This window comes from Taeniopygia guttata, chromosome 1A (assembly GCF_048771995.1).
Source record: "Taeniopygia guttata chromosome 1A, bTaeGut7.mat, whole genome shotgun sequence".
Lineage (NCBI taxonomy): Eukaryota > Metazoa > Chordata > Aves > Passeriformes > Estrildidae > Taeniopygia > Taeniopygia guttata.
This window is the reverse complement of record NC_133025.1, coordinates 18,074,089-18,092,436: the sequence shown is the minus strand read 5'-3', so window position 1 is coordinate 18,092,436 and position 18,348 is coordinate 18,074,089. Positions and strand designations below refer to the sequence as shown.

Below are 18,348 nucleotides of genomic sequence, written 5' to 3'. Positions count from 1 at the left end.
TACTTTGAGGCCTTTAGAAATTGGCATCATAGACTTAAGCAAAAGGAGCAAGCAGCATGGAGTAATTCATAGTTAGTTGTTCAGTGCTTGCTGTTTTCTTCCTGAAATAGGTATACTGGTCATTCACAGTAGTTGTGTTTTGATTTTTCTATTTCTCTACTATTTTGGCAATACGTGCTAACACTAGTTGTGTTATAGTGAGCAGCCCTGACCCAAAATGCGGAGTTGAAATGGTGAGGCTCTAATAACACTTTAAGCAGTGATTAAACAAGGGTTTTTTATGTAGCTGATGTTGAATGATGCTATTTATTAATGATTTATTTAGAAGAAGGAAGGAGTGGAATAGAATTTTAGACTTGACAATGTCAGTCAGGTTTATAATATTTTCAACCCTTACAGGAGAAAAGCCCCAGCCAGTGTGAAGATGTCAAAAGACATGAGTATATATGGACACTTCTAACTTAGAAGTTTTGTGACCATCCTAGTCATGGGGCTTTGGAGTGGGGGAGAGAAAGCTATCTTTTTGTATGGTATGTGATTTTTTGCAGTAGGTTGTAAACTTAAAAATTGTTTTAAAGAGCTTGGGACTGGGTTTATAAATAGGAAGATTTGTATCTATCAGCAGTTGATTTGAGAACAGCTCCTGAAGAATCTGTTGAAGGAGAAGGCTGTGTGTACTTAAAAGCAGGGAACATGTTTTGGCTCTAAGTCAAATCTGCTTTACAGGTGAAATATTTACTAGTTGCAGTCCATACTGCACCATATTGGGCACTAAGAGTTCTGTCATGTTTTTGTCATGTTGTGAAGAATAATGGGCTCACTAAGGATTGAGGAAAGTAAAAAAAAGTATAGCGCTGTCAAACTGCCCACTTTCCAAATGTGGAAGTTTGTGTGCTTTTCTAACTTTCAAATATAGCTATTGTAGTTGAGCTGATAACATGAGAGTGTTTCAAATTGCACGGGAAAAAATTCAGAGAAGACTCTTGTTTCTTTCACAATTACATTAATTTTTTTGTGGAGAGGTCTAGAGGACATAATCTGTAGCTTGCAAAAATTTTCAAACTGCTGGCATCCCTAAGGTGTTAAGTATTGTATTAAAGGTTTTCTTACCAGGTAACAAATGCATTTTTATTTAATCTGTGACACTTATGAAATGTTTTTGTTCTCATGCAGTGGTCTTGCCAACAGTGCTTCTAGAGGGTTTCTAGCAAGGATTTTGTATAACTGCTTACTCAGAGAAGCTGTTATTGAGAAGATCTCTAGATCTTCAGGTTAAACTTGTACAAAACTGAGCAATCATGTTGAGTAAGAGTGACAGGCTTTTGGTTTTGTTTATTTTTAGTTAAATATATGCATAGAGGGCTGTAGAACTGAAGGTTTTTTCCCTTACTACAATAAAACTAATATTTTAATATGATTATTTGGTGTTCATAATATTAACTGTTGCTCTGATTTTAGGTAAACATTACCAAATGAGGAGAAAAGGAAGATGCCATCGAGTATCGGCAGCAAGGCATTCTTCTTCCCCATGCAGTATTAAGCACTCCCCGACACGAGAAACCTTGACATACGCTCAAGCTCAAAGGATGGTTGAAATAGAAATTGAAGGTCGCCTGCATAGGATCAGTATCTTTGATCCTTTAGAAATTATATTAGAAGATGATCTTACTGCCCAGGAGATGAGTGAATGCAACAGCAATAAAGAAAATAGTGAAAGACCACCAGTTTGTCTAAGAAGCAAACGCCATAAAAATAACAAAGTGAAAAAGAAAAATGAAGCTCTTCCGAGCTCACATGGTGTACCTGCTACAACAGCTCCTCTTCCAGAACCAAAAGTACGGATTGTCGAATACAGTCCCCCTTCGGCTCCTCGGAGACCTCCCATTTATTACAAATTCATTGAGAAGTCAGCAGAAGAACTTGATAATGAAGTTGAGTATGACATGGATGAAGAAGATTATGCGTGGTTAGAATTGATAAATGATAAACGGAAAAGTGATGGAGTGTCAGTTGTTTCCCAAAATATGTTTGAATTCCTTATGGATAGGTTTGAAAAAGAGTCTTATTGTGAGAACCAAAAACAGGGTGATCATCAGTCTTTAATTGATGAAGATGCAGTGTGTTGTATATGCATGGATGGTGAATGTCAGAATAGCAATGTGATCCTGTTTTGTGATATGTGTAATTTAGCAGTACATCAGGAATGCTATGGGGTGCCATATATACCCGAGGGCCAGTGGCTCTGCAGACACTGTTTGCAGTCCCGCTCTCGGCCTGTAGACTGTGTGCTGTGCCCAAACAAGGGAGGTGCCTTTAAAAAGACAGATGATGATCGTTGGGGACACGTAGTGTGTGCTCTATGGATTCCAGAAGTTGGATTTGCCAATACGGTTTTTATTGAGCCAATTGATGGTGTCAGGAACATTCCCCCAGCCAGATGGAAGTTAACATGCTACCTCTGTAAACAGAAAGGTGTTGGTGCCTGCATCCAGTGCCACAAAGCAAACTGCTATACTGCATTCCATGTGACGTGTGCTCAAAAGGCTGGTCTATATATGAAAATGGAACCTGTGAAAGAACTAACTGGCAGTGGAACAACGTTCTCTGTGAAAAAGACTGCCTATTGCGATGTACATACTCCACCAGGTTGCACACGGAGACCGCTCAATATTTATGGAGAAGCTGAAATCAAAAACGGTGTTTGTAGAAAGGAGGGATCAGTCAGAACTGCTAGGTCTACATCAAAAATCAGGAAAAAGACAAAAAAAGCCAAGAAAGCAGTGGCTGAACCCTGTACAGTTATGCCAACAGTATCTGCTCCTTATATCCCCCCTCAGAGGTAAGCAAACCATCAAAATGTGAGAAACCTTTACTTTATTTAATCTATTTAATTTTCAACAAGTGCTTTTAGATGACATCTTGAAGTTTTTGTACATTTTTTTACCTGCTCTTTAAAGGCCTTTTTCAGAGGACTACTATTAATTATGTGCATTGCGCTTCTATTGAGTTGCATTAAGAATGCAGTAACTTCCTCAGAGAAATTACTAAGTGATCAGGTGATCTGTCTTGTCCTCAGAACATTTGGTTTGAGTTTTTTAGTTTGGGTCAGACTAAGTTATGTTGTGTGTTCATTTGTCATTCACTGTACTTCTAAGAATTAACCACTGAATTTGGAATAGCAGCTGCAGTTGTTCTTCATATTAAGGAAAGAAGCCAAGCTCAAAGTTAAATTTGTAATTTCGGATTCTGAGCTTCTTTTTCAAATTTTAAGAGATCCAAAATTAAAATTACAATTGTCTATGTAAGTTTTGAGTCTTGTTAATCTCACATAAATTAAGAATAAACTTGTAATATCTATGTAAGTTTTACAAAAAACCTTCAAGGAAGTGTTTTCCTTGTGTAGCAGAATAACTTCTCCAGAGGTGTTTTGTAAATTCATGTTTGTATGTTTACAACAGCAATATATTTGTTTACCTCTTGATCTAAATTCTTACTACTTTAAGAGCAGTAGTTTGGAAGGTTTCTCAAACAAGCACCAGTTCCGTGTGCAGGCTCATTTCCTGTCCTGTGACCAGACTCTGAATGCACAGAAGTGAGGGCTTTTAATATAATATGATGCCTTTTAAATAGCTGACTCACAAGTCTCAGGTAGCGAGCAATTAAAGCTGGTTAAATTAATTAAATAAATACGTGTTTAGAGACTGCAGTTCTTTCCTGTAGTAGGTTTTGTTAATGTAAGAGGCTACTTATTGACTGACTTCGACAAACAGCCTTCAGCTCCCATGTGATGTTTACAAACCACCGATTGATTACTCTGTTCTGTGTTAGGATTGGCTTTGTAAAATAGTTTTTTTATTTAGTGGTGCACTGTAGAAAAACTTAAGTTGACAGTAGGCAACTAATACTGCTGTTTAAACAGGAACTACTGTCCATGGAAGGGGAAAGTTGGTGTAAAATAATTTGGGTTTGTCTTAATTAGGACAATCCCAATTTATAGTGTAGTGTGTTTTTGTTTTGCTTTTTTTAGGACACTGTACGAAAGAACATGAACTAAGGGTTGAAGATTAGAAAGTATGTTCTCAGTTGTGCCTCTGGCAGCTCATTCCATTGGCAATTTTTAAAAAAGCCAGACCCTAAAAAGATGCTATCATCAGATGGCTTCTTTTTTAAATAGTCATTAGATGCCAGGGACAAAAATACAATGACATTTTTTTCTTTCTTTTTTTTTTTCATGTTAATGATTGACTTTATTTTCAAGACTACAGAGAAATTCAGCTTTCTCCTATTTATGCATTTCTTCATATTTCTAGAAACAAGTACACTTCCTATACTGTCTGTCATAAGTGTAAAAAGTCCACAATTTAAAGGTATTTTAGAATTGAGCTTTATTATAAATTGATTGTCTTTGGCTGAGGGGGACACTTGCTTAAGTGCTCTTTTTAATGTGAACATGTTCTGTCCGAAAAAACTGATCCCTGAATTAAAAGTGAAACAAATGGACATATTAAAAGGAGTAGTGATTGTGTTAGATAGTAGACTGCAGACCCAAATCTCTAGTTTTAGAAATAAAGTTGTCAAGTTTTCTTTGGTTGTTCTTCAATTTTTGTCTGTTTAGGAAACATTCTTGTGTTTCTGTAGGAATTAAGTACATACCCATAAAGTACTAAAAAATTATTTGGATCATTTCACAGTAGTCTTTATTTATATTATTCTTTAATCTTTTTTTTTTTAATACTCGTTTTTCTTACTCTTTTTTTACCCTTAGAGCTGAAATATGGTTTTTCAGAGGAAGAGCAAATAAGCTATTTCAGTTACTAGAGAATAAATATATACACTTAATGTTTAAACACTAGTGCTTTTTCATCTGGGGAATTTGATTTTAGTATGTTTTCAACATCTATGGAAATTGAGGCACATGTAGAGATGCTTGGTTTAGATTGCTTTCCTAATACCTAGGCTGTATGTCTCCTCAGCATATTGCTGGCTCTTCAGAGTTTGTAGTTGGAAGAGTGTATAGGTATGAGGAAAGTACGTGCTGGATGCAGCCCCTGAGTACATCTAGTGAAGCTTGAGGAAAACCATCTTGCAATTTATGTTCAGTTTAAGGAGAAGGATTTGTATCCTTTTCTGGATAGTGAGAGTATATGAACGACTGAGCATTTTAGTAACACAGTTTTAAATAATTCTATTTTCCAAAACAATTCAGGATATTCTAAAGATTGGGTGTAAAACAGCATACCTCATAATTTCTACAGAACTTTTATAGCTTACGAATTTCTGGATCAGCTTTCCTTACGTCGGGTTTCTGTGCTACTGCCTTGAATTCCTTTGACCAGAATTTCTTACACAGATGTCATACTCTTAAGCTTTTTGCAGTTAAATTATATACATAGTGTCATTCTCTAGGTCATTTATAAACTAATTCTATGGTCTCTCAGACTTTCGTCTATGAACTACTGATTTAGGGGTGCAGATCTAAGTTGCTAACCATTGATGATAGGTGATAAATGCTTACCTCCCCTGCCTCCTTCTTTTTTCTCTTTTTTGGTAATTCATTTTTAATGATGGGCCTATATCTGTCCTGTTGCCTAGGTATTTTGGAAAGTCTATACCTGCGTATCTACTTCCAAAGGTGCGGTAGTTCATCTTGGAGCCTTAAGGTGGTTTCATTTTTCAGTGCTGTCAATGCTGACTTGTAACTTGCTTAGCACTTGTAATAATGTATGGGACTACCAGGGAACTCTTATGCATGGAGGATGTATGTGAGACCTGGCTATAGAGATGTGTTGTTTCTTTACTTGGAAATTCCATTCAGTTCTTATTGAAATACCGACCTTGAACGTAGTGGCTTACACTGTTCATACTCTAGCTCTTTTTTTTGCCTGTTTTTGATGGGCTTTTTCATTTTGTTTGGGGTTTGTTTTTTTTTTTTTTGATTGTTTAAATGTAGAAATGAGGATCATCTAAAAGTTGTGTTCCTGGGAAGTGCCAGAGCATGTGTGCTGTGTAGGGAGGAGGGTGGGAAAGGACACACTAAAACTTTCTACTGTATGTGAGGGACAAGACAGTACCTGCTCCTCTTGGCACATGGTAGTCAAAAAATAGCCTCTGACTGCCACCAGCGAGTTTGGCTGAAGAAAATGGCAAATTTGTTCTTGAAGTATAGTATATGCCACTAGGATTGTATAATGGTTGAATTGTGCTTAGGAGAGAGATTTCCCCACCACCAAAAAAAGAAGAAAAATGCTAGAAGGATTTTGTTTAGACTTCAGGTCCAGAATTTTCAAGTTAGGAAATCCTAACCTTTAGGGTTGTTTCGGCAATCTAAATCCAGCTGCTTCTCTTTGTCAGTTATCTTGCACTGACTGTGCTCAATTTCTTGTGTGTTGTTTTTTGGTTTGTTTTTTTTTTTAATTTGATGCTGCTCATGCTTTGTAACTCTAAACCTTTTTCAGCAAACAGGATGGGTAGGTGAAACAGAAGTGTTATAATGTTAACTGGGAAAACTACATTGTTTCTCTTAGTTTTGAATGCTTGATTCTCTCGTACAAATAGCATTGGTTTTGTGTAGCCTCTTGATCTCATGTGTCAAAGAGGCATTTCAAAATGTTTGCTTGTTAGCCAGTGTCAATATTCACATTATTTAAAAATGCTGTGAGACTACAATATTGTAGCTGTATACTTGGAGGGAAATAGAATGTGATATGAAATATTTAATCTTCAGTGTTTTAAAAGTTTACACTGAGATACAGTGTAATCTGCTTTATTAAAATGCCATTCGTGCAAGTACTGCTCTATTAAGTGGAGGGTGGCATTAAAATTATATAAATATTTGCTTTCATCTTTAGTTTCTCTTTCTGCAAACATGGCATATTTGTTATATCTGAAATAAAGAAAACATTTGAAATGCAATACTTGTATACAAAGCAAAGAATAAGTAAAAAAGTCCCACTTTTACTAGAAGTAGCAACACTGTATGTTGTTGCATGAGGTGTGTTGCATCAATAATGTTAAAAAATAATTATAAGATTATTATGACAGTAGGGTAAGTAATAGATGACAACTGAGAGCAAAAATTGCTGTGACTCTTACAAAAACATTTTCAGCTCTTCTGATAGATCAACATTTATGTGCCCCACCTTAACTGATTTCTTTATGTTGATCTTTGGTTTTATTAGGAGGAATACTATGCCTGGTAGTAAGCTGGATTTCTGTTACTGTGTCTCAAGGCAAAACCAGTATTTTCTTTTGGTTTACCCAGTTTAGCTATCCTGAGCTGTCTTACCAAGTAATTAAATGTAGTCTTGTTGTCTTAACACAAGAATATTGATTGTCTCTGAAAGGAAGTATGGACCAGAAAATAAATAATAAACAGAAAATGTTGAAATGCAGTATAAGGGGAAAGAACATTAACAAAGCCTTCAAGACACTGTTAGTCTGCATTCACAGATAATGCTCCTTATTCATATATGTAACTAGTGGATTTCTTTTGGGGATTTTTAAAAAATGTTTTTAGGGTACTCTGTTGTTTTGATTTTTTTAATACATTCAGAAAGTTTTCAAGGTGGGGGAAAAGAACAAGAAATGTGGCTTAAAATTCAACATTAAAAAGATGTTGAAAAATACTGCTGGGACCAGTATTGCAAAGAACTTGGAAGCTGAATAAATCCAGACCAATAACTGTTTAGCTCTTTATCCTTGAATATACATGTATGTATAATTTACAGAATTAATTTATAGTGTGAAAATGCTTATTTTAATTCCAGGGGAGTATGATGTAGGTTTGCCTTTTGACTGTACCTAATACTTGGATCATAGAATCACCTGAGGGGAATGCCAGAAGTCTTTGACTGATGTTGTTTCTTGTCTTGTCACATTGTGAAACCTTTCTGTTTCATGTAGAAACTAATACTGATGTCATCCTGATCTCTTGCTTAAATAAAAAAGTACTTTTCTCTAAATTAAAAAAGCTACTGTGGTGTCCATGAGTTTTGCCTCAGCAGTATTTAAAAAAAGTAAAGGTAACTTTAGAGCATTGTTTTGAAGCTAGTTCATCTTGAAACTGGTTTGCTTATTAAATAAGGATTAATTAATGCGTTCAAAGAAGTGTAACTTATTTAGTAAATTGTAAAAGTAGATTTTGAGTAAAAATAATACTTTTTTTCTTTTATGTGTATAAGGCCAAGAAGCTTAAAACAAATATGTTACCTCTGTAAGGCATATCATTAATATTCTATGTGCTTTCTAAGGGGTTTGTTCCACAATGATTATATATGTGATAATGGTTAGGAAGACCAAGATTTGTTTGATATTGTTTTTCAGAACTTCTGAGTTTCACTATTTGTGTGAAGTTCTATTCAGGTTTTTTTTTTTTGTGGCGAATAGAGGATGTTGTGATTTGTGCCATAGCAAAACATCTAAAGAATGCATTGTCTGAAGAACTGTCTCCTGGGAGTTTTTTTTAATTCAATGATCAAGTTACAGAATGCACAAAAAATTAGAAGATAAATACTGAGCCTTCTTCTTATTACAGATCAAAATGTGATTTTTGATTAATACATCTGATATGAATTTAGCCTTTTGATACTAGATTTCAAAATCATGTGTGGTCATTATATATGTATAGGGACTGGCAGAAGTAAATCTGTGCATATGATTTTTCTGAGAAGAGATTTTTCCAGTGTGACAGGGTGGAGGGTTTTCATTGTTTGAGTTGGGTTTGGTTTTGGTTTCTTATTTTATTTATTATTTTGTGATTTTTTTTACTTATCCAAAGTTTTGAAATATCACAAACTCTAGGTGTTAGAATAGGAAGAAGATAACAGAATTAACTGAAATAACAATGTTTTCTTACCTCTTCAGTTCACTCCTCTACTTTTCCTGTCCAAACAAAATTTTACAAGCTGCTTGTTCAAATAGAAAAATAGGGGGTTCACAGTCATGTAAGCAAAAAAAACCACTTCCTACATGTGCATTCAAAATCAAATACTATTTAAATACCAGTAAATGTTGAATAAAGAATAGGAATCTGGAGAGGCTTTCTGACTTCAGAATATGTATCAGTAGATTAATATCTATATTAAATATATATTAAATATAACCTGTCCTAGGTTGAAAATCTAATTAGATATATTAGATTTTCAATCTAGGAGAGGCAAATTCAGTAGCTGTACTTCTAAAATATAACAGTCCAAAAGGAATAAAACCTGCAAAGTAGTTCTAATTAAGAAAGTGTGTGTTTGTTGCATGTGGATTCTGCAGACTTGTGTTACAGAGATTTAAATTAAATATTTTTCAGTTTTTCCAGGATTTAATATGCACTCTGTTAGACATCTAGCGTACTTCTGCTTGGTATTAAAGGAATGTTATCCTTTTTCAAAAGGAAATAAGGACATGCAGATGGATTCTGATTTTTACATAGTTATTCATTTGCCTGTCTTGTCTTTCAAATTGGTCAGAACAGTTTGAGGGTTTTTTTTTTTTTTTTTAAGTTAATAAGTAATAGAGTAAGCTTTATCTTTTATTGAGGAATAGGATTGTTTTTTCACTGTTTAAAATAAAAGTGTATTGAAAGATGAGTTTTACAAACACCTTGATAAGCAGCTGCAGCCAAAGGTGTCCATGAGAAGAGTAGAGAGTTTGATCTGTCCAGATGGGCCTTCTGATCTTCAAAAACTGAAGTTTTTGATATAAGGCTAGGAGGAATAGTTGGTAAGGCTCCAGAATTAATTCAAATTCCCCAAATAAATTCTTCCATAGCTTTTTATTCTAGTTTTATGCTAATTGTCTTCCAGTGAGTGTCATTGGAGTTGGTATAATTATCTGTAGGGAAGTCTTGCATCTTTTCTGCTTCCTACAAGTCTGAGTATATTTTGTGGAACTTTGCTAAACAAGGCTTGAAAATTCAAGTGTTCTGAAACCTCAGTTGATTTTGTTGCAACTTGTTCAATAAATTTTTTTTACATTTTGTTCTGAAGGGTTTTAAAACATCTGCAATCTTTGTGTGGGAAAATAAGAGTATTTTATTTGCTCTGTAAAGTGGAACATAATTTGATTGTTAATGGGTATTAGCATAGGTCAAGAGAAACTGGTATGTTAGTGATAATGAATTAAATTTTACAGACTATAACACAGTTTTCCTGTGTTGTGTGTACCTTTAGTAGTGCTATGCTGGATAAAGGACAATGCAAAATAACAAACTGATAAAACTGGAGACTCAGGACTGGCATGGTAATTAAAATACTAGGGTTCATTCATGTTCAAAAAATACTTTGTTTTAATAATTATTTGATCTTCGTTTGGGTGTTTGATTAATACAGATTTTCGTATTGAGTTTATTGTGCTTGAGTTACTATAGTAATGTTGTCAAAAATCACATACTTGCTCAAGAAAACGTTCTCTCCGGTTAATATTTCAAAGACTTAAGAATTTTGAGGTATTGTAATACTAAAATAATACCTGTGGAATTAAAAAGCATGTATGGTCTGTGTAGGGGTTAGTTAAGATTGATAAAAAAGTGGCTGATCGTCTCTCATTGGCTTTCTGAGGTTAAACTGCCGCACCGTGGGTTACCAAAAGTACTGGTTTCACTTTTCCCTGTAACCAGTTGCCATAGCTGCCACAGTGATATGTAACTGAAACTGGGAAAGGAAGTAATGAGTCAAAGAAGGCAGCTGTGAGATTTGCTAATATGTTAAAAGCCTCTCTCTTACCTTGACAAAATTTATTTTATGCATTTATGTAAAAGGTGAGCAAACAAGGACTGAGTAGCACACTCAGCTCTCTGAATGCATTGACCAGTGCATTAAGTGTGACATCCTTTACAGGGCAGATTATCCATCAAGTGTCTCCATGTGAGGAGACTGTAGGTGCTATTTCAAAGGTTAGGTTCAAAAAGGAACCTTTGCCTGTTTAAAGACAAGCAGGGAATTGTATGATATCCCCATTTGTAGTGCACATCAGTGTTTTACAGGGCTGGGGCTGGGGAAAGGAAATAGTTCTGGCTCACACAGTTGGCCGTGGCACAGATAAAACGGTTCTAAAAAATATTTTTGTCATCTGTGTAGTTCTGGCATGTAGCTCCAAAAAAAAAAAAACAAAAAAAACCCCAAAAAAACCCCACCAAGAATCAGTATGACTGCTAGTGCTAAAACATCAATAGGCTGCAGTGGTCATCAGCTTGAAACCTAATGCTTCTTTGGTGAGACCAGCTAGATAGCAGCAGTCACTGAATATCATTGGAACACAGTCAACTTTTTAAGAGTTTTCAAATTCCTCTATCAATGTACTTTGTTTTAAATAACTGGTAAGTTGAGGGAAAATGAAGGGTTTTTTCTCCCAGTAGTAGATATGCTTGACTTACCTTTAGAAAATTATACAGAAAGCTATTCTTTTTTGATGTGCTTATACTGGAAGAAGTTCTAGTATGGACAAGATGCCTTAGCAAAAGCATGCCTTTGCTGAGGTGTTTTCTGTAGTTCTGGGAGGTGCCCCAAGTTCTCTGAGTCTTGCCTCTGCATTGGGGATTTATCAATGTGCTGTAGCAATTAATCCTGTCATGTCCAAGTCAGATCCTGGATTGCAAAATGATGAAGTTTTTAAACATCTCTTCCTTACCTAGCCCAAATACATGCCTTTTATTATTATTATTATTCGGGGATTTTTTATTAAATCTTTGTTGGGAAAAAAAAAAAAAGGGAAATATAATGTATGGAAAATTCATGTAGGTGGTGGGAGTTTCAAAATCAGTACCCAGTCTGTGCATTTTACAGGGCTCTACATCAATGTCGTCTTATTTCCCCAAAATAGCTGTATTGCCTATCAAAATTTAAGGTGCTTGGGACAGTAAAAGTCTGCCTGGAACTATCAGACTAAGCAAAAGGATGGTTGAAGAGCTGTGATATAGGTAGTGGGTAGTTAGTCTAACAGCAGATGTAACGTCCTCCTAGCACTAAGTTCATAGTGTAGAGGCTCTGTAGATAGCTGCCACGTGAAGAGTTCCAGACAAGTATTTTGACAAGTGTATAGCTGCTACCCATGTGTGTTGTTTAAATGAAATACTTAGTTCAATTTAGAGGGGAAGGCAGAGATGAGTAGTTTGCAACTACTTTTAAAGTAGTCTCTGTGCTCCAAATTACCTTCTGTCTATTTATATTTTGAAAGTCGGAGAGTGTCTTCTGTGAACATCTTTCTTAAGCTTCTTTTAAAACTCTACTATTATAATTATATATGAATAGAATGGTTTGTTATGTGGATTGGCAAATGTACTTAAAGCTTTAATTAAAGATGTTTGCTTAGTCTTGCCACATCTGATGGGCATGAAGCCAAGGCACCTTTCTTCATGTTATGCTTCTCTGATCTTTCCAAATAGTTGTGTATTTAGCTGTGCTTTTTTTGACTTGGTTCAGTAGGTTTTACCATTTCCAAGAGATTTGTGAAAGCAATTATTTGACTTTGGTTGCATTCTATAATTAATTGTAATTATGTTGTTTGAAGTTTAGTAGGGTCACATCTGTTCTACATTGAGTAAATCTTTGTGGAGCCTGTGTCTGCCTTCCAGTGAAAGATAAACAAGACATTCTGAAGTTCATCTGCAGACCTAAGATTTAAATTAAGCTAGAATTTTTCAAGAATGCCTAACTAGCTTAGTTATTAATTAAAAAACCAATGTTGTTGAGAAACCAAAGGACACAATGGCACTCTGACTTTACCTGGTGATTAGCTATAGTTAGTAGCACTGAATAGACCTATTGCACCTTATCTTCTGCACAGTCCAAAAAACCCCAGGGATAGATGACTTTTGAACTCAAAGCACACTCACTTGTATGTTAGTTTGAAAAATATTTAGTTTTCTCAGATATTCTTAAAAACTATTTTACCCAGGGCTTACTTCTAACTTTACATTTTTGTTAGGTGTTTTGACTAGTTAGCTTTTATCACTTACCTGCAAAACTGATTTCTTCCTGATACAAAAAGGGGAAAAGTAGAAAAAAATTAATATGTATATAGAATTGTGATTCTTGTTTAAATGTCTCATGGTACTGCTCTACAAAACAGACACTTCTTGAGTTAATATTTGCTTGGTTTAGTATTAAATTTTGGAGAATATGCGATAAACCCTCTACTATCACTTGCAGGGTTTTGCTATGGGTAGTAGTAATATTCTGAGTGAAGAATTAACAGATTTCTTTTTTCATTGTTACTTTCCTTTCTGTGACTGTTTTACATCCAGCTCTTTCCAGCTCACCCCTGCCCCCAGACGAAGGAACCATCTCTTGCAATAGAGGGGATTGGTAGCTTGGGGCATCTTTCCCCAAGGGCTGCCACCAGTTACAGTACTAGCATTATCATACAAAGAGAAAATATTTTCATTCTATAACTATTAGCTTTTTCTAACTTCTATTTTGCTGTAATTTCAAGATATTGTAGGAACAAACAGCTAAAGATTTGTTTCAGATAAGCTTTGCTTTTAATATGTTTTCAGAAGCCAGTGTCGAGTTTGAGACTTAGTCATCTATCTAACATGTCAGTATTTGATAAACAGGAATCAGTGTTGTTGTGTGTGATGTTCATAAAGCACATTCCTTGAGTACTTGTAAAAAAGTATATGCAGAGAGGATTTACATTTGTTCAAAAGCAGATTTGGAGAAAATACAGCGATTTTGATCAAAATATTTTATTAGCTGTTTACATCATCCTCATGTCTTCTCTGATTGGTTATTTTCTTCTATGTGTGGGGTAAAATAATTGTTCTTGTGTTTTATATTTTTCTGTTTGCTTTATTTGTCAGACATTTAATATTAATCGAGTAATACAAGGCTTTCATTGCATGTTTTTATGGGAGGGGTTTGAAGATGTATTATCTGTAAAATAAACTACTAATCTTTCTGTAAATGGCAACAAATGATCTGATGATTTTCATAATGATTTGGAGCTTTTTATCTGATTCCATTTTCAATAGGAAAATCATTCTATGCAAAATGCACATAAAGCTAATCTGGGATTGCTCTTCCAACAATTATTATAAAAGAATTTATTCCTTTTAGCTTTATAAAGTGTCTTAATCTATTTGGTAGAACCTGCAGTGTCAAGCAGGTGTATTTGGTTGTAATTTTCTGCTCAGAAATAATTGTACTGGAAGGGATCTTACTGAAAGTTAACAACATAGTGATTACTTCTGGTTTTACAGTATACATTCATATATATGTGATGTTTAACTTCCATAGATAAATATGTTTTATGCTTTGCTGTGAAAAATACAATATCAGTTTTTCCATGTTTTAGATTAAATAAGATTATGAATCAGGTGGCCATTCAGCGAAAGAAGCATTTTGTTGAACGGGTGCACAGTTACTGGTTGCTTAAAAGACTGTCTAGGAATGGTGTTCCACTCTTGAGAAGGCTGCAATCCAGTTTACAGTCACAAAGAAACACACAACAGGTATGTGACGTACTTTTTATTTATAAGAAGAAATTGGAAATTTTCTATTTTATTGAATTAAAAATAAGCTAGGAAGCCTAGCACAAAGTAAAAACTTGTTTTACTCAGGAATGAATAAATTATTTGCCCTATTCTGAGGTGATATTGCCTATTTTGGCAGTTGGGAACTATCTAATACTTTTTAATATGTGAGATGTAAAAAAAATTGTGCAGCTTTTTCTTCTGTTTTGCTTAAATGTTTCACAAAAATACTATAATCACAAATAAAATGCCATTATTCTTTGGTAAGTGTTGTAGTTTTTTGGAACTCATTCTTGCAGTGTACTGTGAGATAAAAAATAAGTTATTTTAAATTCATCAAAAGATGCAAACAGATATCTTATTTGACACTTGAAAAAAAAGTGGATTTTAACAGGGTAAAAGGTTGAACAGATAGTCTATAGGTATCAAATTCAGATCTGTATTGCCCACCTTGTTTGGTAATAACAAATTGGAAGTTGTTGATGAAGTTCAAAGACCTGTTTCAGCTTCTGTTTTTGCTTTTATCACAGTTAAGCAAGATTGTAGACAAGCATAAGTTTAGTTGTACATTGCTATGAATAAGTTGCTGAAAAACATCAAAACAGCAACTCCAGGTGGTCTGATTTGGTTTCAAGTTACTGGACAGCTTCAAAAATAATTAATACTTCCAAATTGTGTGGATCCATGCATGCAGACTTTGAAATGTTGTGAAGCATCATGATGTGGAAATTTTAACTGCATTCAAGTTACCTTTTTTAATGGAATGGAATGTGTCGGTGGATGTGTTCTTTCCACTGTCCTGGCACTTGACTTCCTGTAAAATAGCTTCTAAAACATAGGAATTAATTTTATAATAATTTACTTGTATTAAATTGAATTCTTTCCCCCTCTGAAGTGGAACTGTTATTTTTGTTAGAATTGTATTTCTGTTTGCTGATTAAGTAATTGATTGATGTAGTCATAAAAAATATACTGTGATCAACACTGCTTCCTAATTATTTGATCTGTCATGTTTGTGCATGTTTATTTTTTTTAGCTTTTCTTATTTAATAATTTCCAGAATAATTGAGATTGGAAAGGACCTCTGGAGGTCATGTGGTACAACCCCACTGCTCAAGCAGGGCCACTTAGAACAGCACCATGTCCAATTGGCTTCTGAGTTATCTCCAAGGGTGGAAACTCCATACGCTCTCTAGGCAGCTGTGCCAGTGCTTGGTCACCCTTTCAGTTCAGAAAAAACACAGGAGTCTTCTGATGTCTTTTCTTACTTTGTGCCCATTTCCTCTCGTATTGTCTCTGTGCACCACTGAATGGAGCCTGGCTCCATCTTCTGCCTTCTCCCTTCAGGTATTTGTGTATTGGTGAGATTTCTGCCCCAGCCTCTTCTCCTCCAGGCTAAACAGCTCAGCTCTCAGCCTTTCCTCATAGCTGAGATTCTTAAATTCCATTTACATGAACTCCTTTTAGGTGAACTTTGAATATAGATCAACCACTTGTTTATCTTGTTTTCATTGTTTCTGTATTACTCCATTTTGAAGTTTGATTAATCTTTTACTTCTACATGAGAGGCTCTAAAGAATGTACCTAATTAGTGTTACCTAATAGTAATTAAGATAAATTTATTCAGGCAATAAACTTCTTTATAAATGAACTTACAAAATCCTAAAGATATGCACAGAAGTGTGGTGCTATTGTGGCAGTATAGAACTAGACCATTGTTATTGTACAAAAAATTATACAAGCCAGTTTTCTTCTGGGATGGTATGATAAGGGTGTAACATTTCTATATATTTAAATAATGACTATTACAATAAAACTCTTATTGTAATTGATGTTCGATTAAAATAAAATAGGCCTTTGATATGAGCATTTTAAAATTCCATTACCTGTTTACACTTCGGTAAAAACAGTTCTTTATTTTCTAATTTGAGATCGATTCTTAATGAAATAATATATTCTAAATAAATTGGAAGCTATTTATATTGGTCTGCTGAAAAGTTTGTTCTTTTGAAAAGTAAAATCTAGTTTCAAGGTGAGCTGAGTTTTGAATGAGTCTGTTGATGAAAAATATGTAGTTGTGCTTTTCCATGAGTAGCAAGAGTCCTGTGTATGACCTTGTGTCTTTTCCAGAGGACTTTCAATAGCTATTTATTAAAGCGGTCATAACTGCAAAGCAGTTAATGTATTTTGTTACTCCCAAGTATAAACCAATTTGTAATCAAGACAATAAGCAGTAATGGCATACTTGTTGTGAGAACACCTTAAAAATTTTTAGATAGGCATGATTATTTTGTGCATTTCAGTCCAGATAGGAAAATTATTTTTATTTTATGTGAGGGATCAGAATATCAAGAAACCTACATAGACTTTTCAGTTAACCAAATATAAACAGTGATGTAAGAAGATTCAGGGTTTTTAAAAATTGTTATTTAAACAGAAAATAAATGTTATAATGACGACCCAAAACCTGGTTCCAAAATGGTTTCAGGATGCATGGTGGAAAGTGGTTTTGATCCCTCTCTGTTTGGTTACTGGAACAAATTTGGCAAAGGGTCTTCATGATGTAGACTTACTTCCTAATAAATGTGTTTCAGAGTTCAGTTATGGTATAGTTTTGAAGATGTAAGAGTTCTAAACCAGGATAAAAGACCTAGGATGCCTCACCATGTGCAGGAATAAGGAACTCTGTAAGAAAATGGTTTATACTCTCACTTCTCTCTCCACCTAGAGAAATTAAGGAAGGGTATTGGAATACTCTAATAGATTTGCATCCTCCTTATATTAGTTTTTTTTCCCTGAACTTCAAGAACACTTCACTGAAAATAAGGTATGAAATGTAAATGTAGAAGCTTGCTGCTGTTGTAGTGATGTTAGTTTAAAGCCACTATTAGAAGAAATAAAGGAGAAGGTGCTGATGACTTAAGGTCACACCTGTACTGAAGATTTCATTAAGAACACAAGCTGCAACCACTAAATGGTTTTGTCTGATTGCCATACAAGTCCAGTAGAGCATGCTAATAAAACTAATTGTGTTGCTCAAGGTCCAGTTTCATCACTGTCATTCTATTTTTGTTTGTATGGTATTAAGTTACAGTCTCTCTAAGGAGCGAGGCTGTTCTCACACATTTACATCCAGCATAAGGAGAGACATAGTGCTACTCTGACAGTATTCCTGCTGGTATGGAGACACTGATTGCATACTAATGGCCAGATGAGTTCTCAGCTGCTGCTTGTTCTTTGTGTAGACTTCAAAATGTTTTCCTTTTCCCTCAGTATTAACAAATAGGTAACATTCTAGGTAATGCTTATTCTAGGTAATACTTAATACTAGGTAATATTTCTAGGTAATACTATGTTCAACAAGAACTAAGTCTGTTGGAAAATCATAGAGTCACAGAATGGTTTGGAGTGGAAGGATCCTTAAAGATCATCTGGTTCCCACTCTGCTGCCATGTGCAGGGATAGCTTCCACTAGACGAGGTTACTCAGTGCCCCACCCAGCCTGAACTTGAACACTGTCAGGGATGGGGTATTTAGTAGCTTCTCTGGGCAGCCTGTTTCAGTGTCTCACCACCCTCACAGTCAAGAATTTATTCCTAATATCTGATCTATATTTTCCATCTTTCAGTTTTAACATACTGCTCCTTGTCCTATCAGTACAGTTCCTGATGAAGAGTCCCTCTCCAAATGAGAATTTCTTTATACATTTTACTTGTGTCATCAGCCAAATGAAACTTGGTGACTGTCAAGACAGTTGTAGAAAGAAGGAAGAAGAACTTTCCTACCAGAAAGTTCAAAGAAACTTTCTCTGTCAGAAAGCTAAAAATTTTTAAAGGAACTCTTTTTATTTTAAGTTTTTACTGGTTGGTTGTTTGAAATGAGTTCGT

The 18,348-nt window shown here is 34.9% G+C and overlaps 1 protein-coding gene across 12 annotated transcripts in view; it reads left to right on the top strand.

The window, feature by feature from the left end:
• The window catches only part of BRD1 (bromodomain containing 1), a 66,738-nt gene that overhangs the window by 12,883 nt on the left and 35,507 nt on the right, over positions 1–18,348 (top strand). For 10 of the 12 annotated variants that reach the window (XM_072920494.1, XM_041711005.2, XM_041711007.2 and 7 more), the window contains 2 exons: positions 1,459–2,839; positions 14,284–14,440. In XM_072920494.1, coding sequence (XP_072776595.1) covers positions 1,473–2,839; positions 14,284–14,440 — 1,524 coding nt within the window. In that variant the 5' untranslated portion in view covers positions 1,459–1,472. Of the gene's footprint in view, positions 1–399; positions 531–1,458; positions 2,840–14,283; positions 14,441–18,348 lie in introns of all 12 variants that reach the window. The other 2 variants (XM_072920479.1, XM_072920477.1) reach the window with 1 other exon arrangement.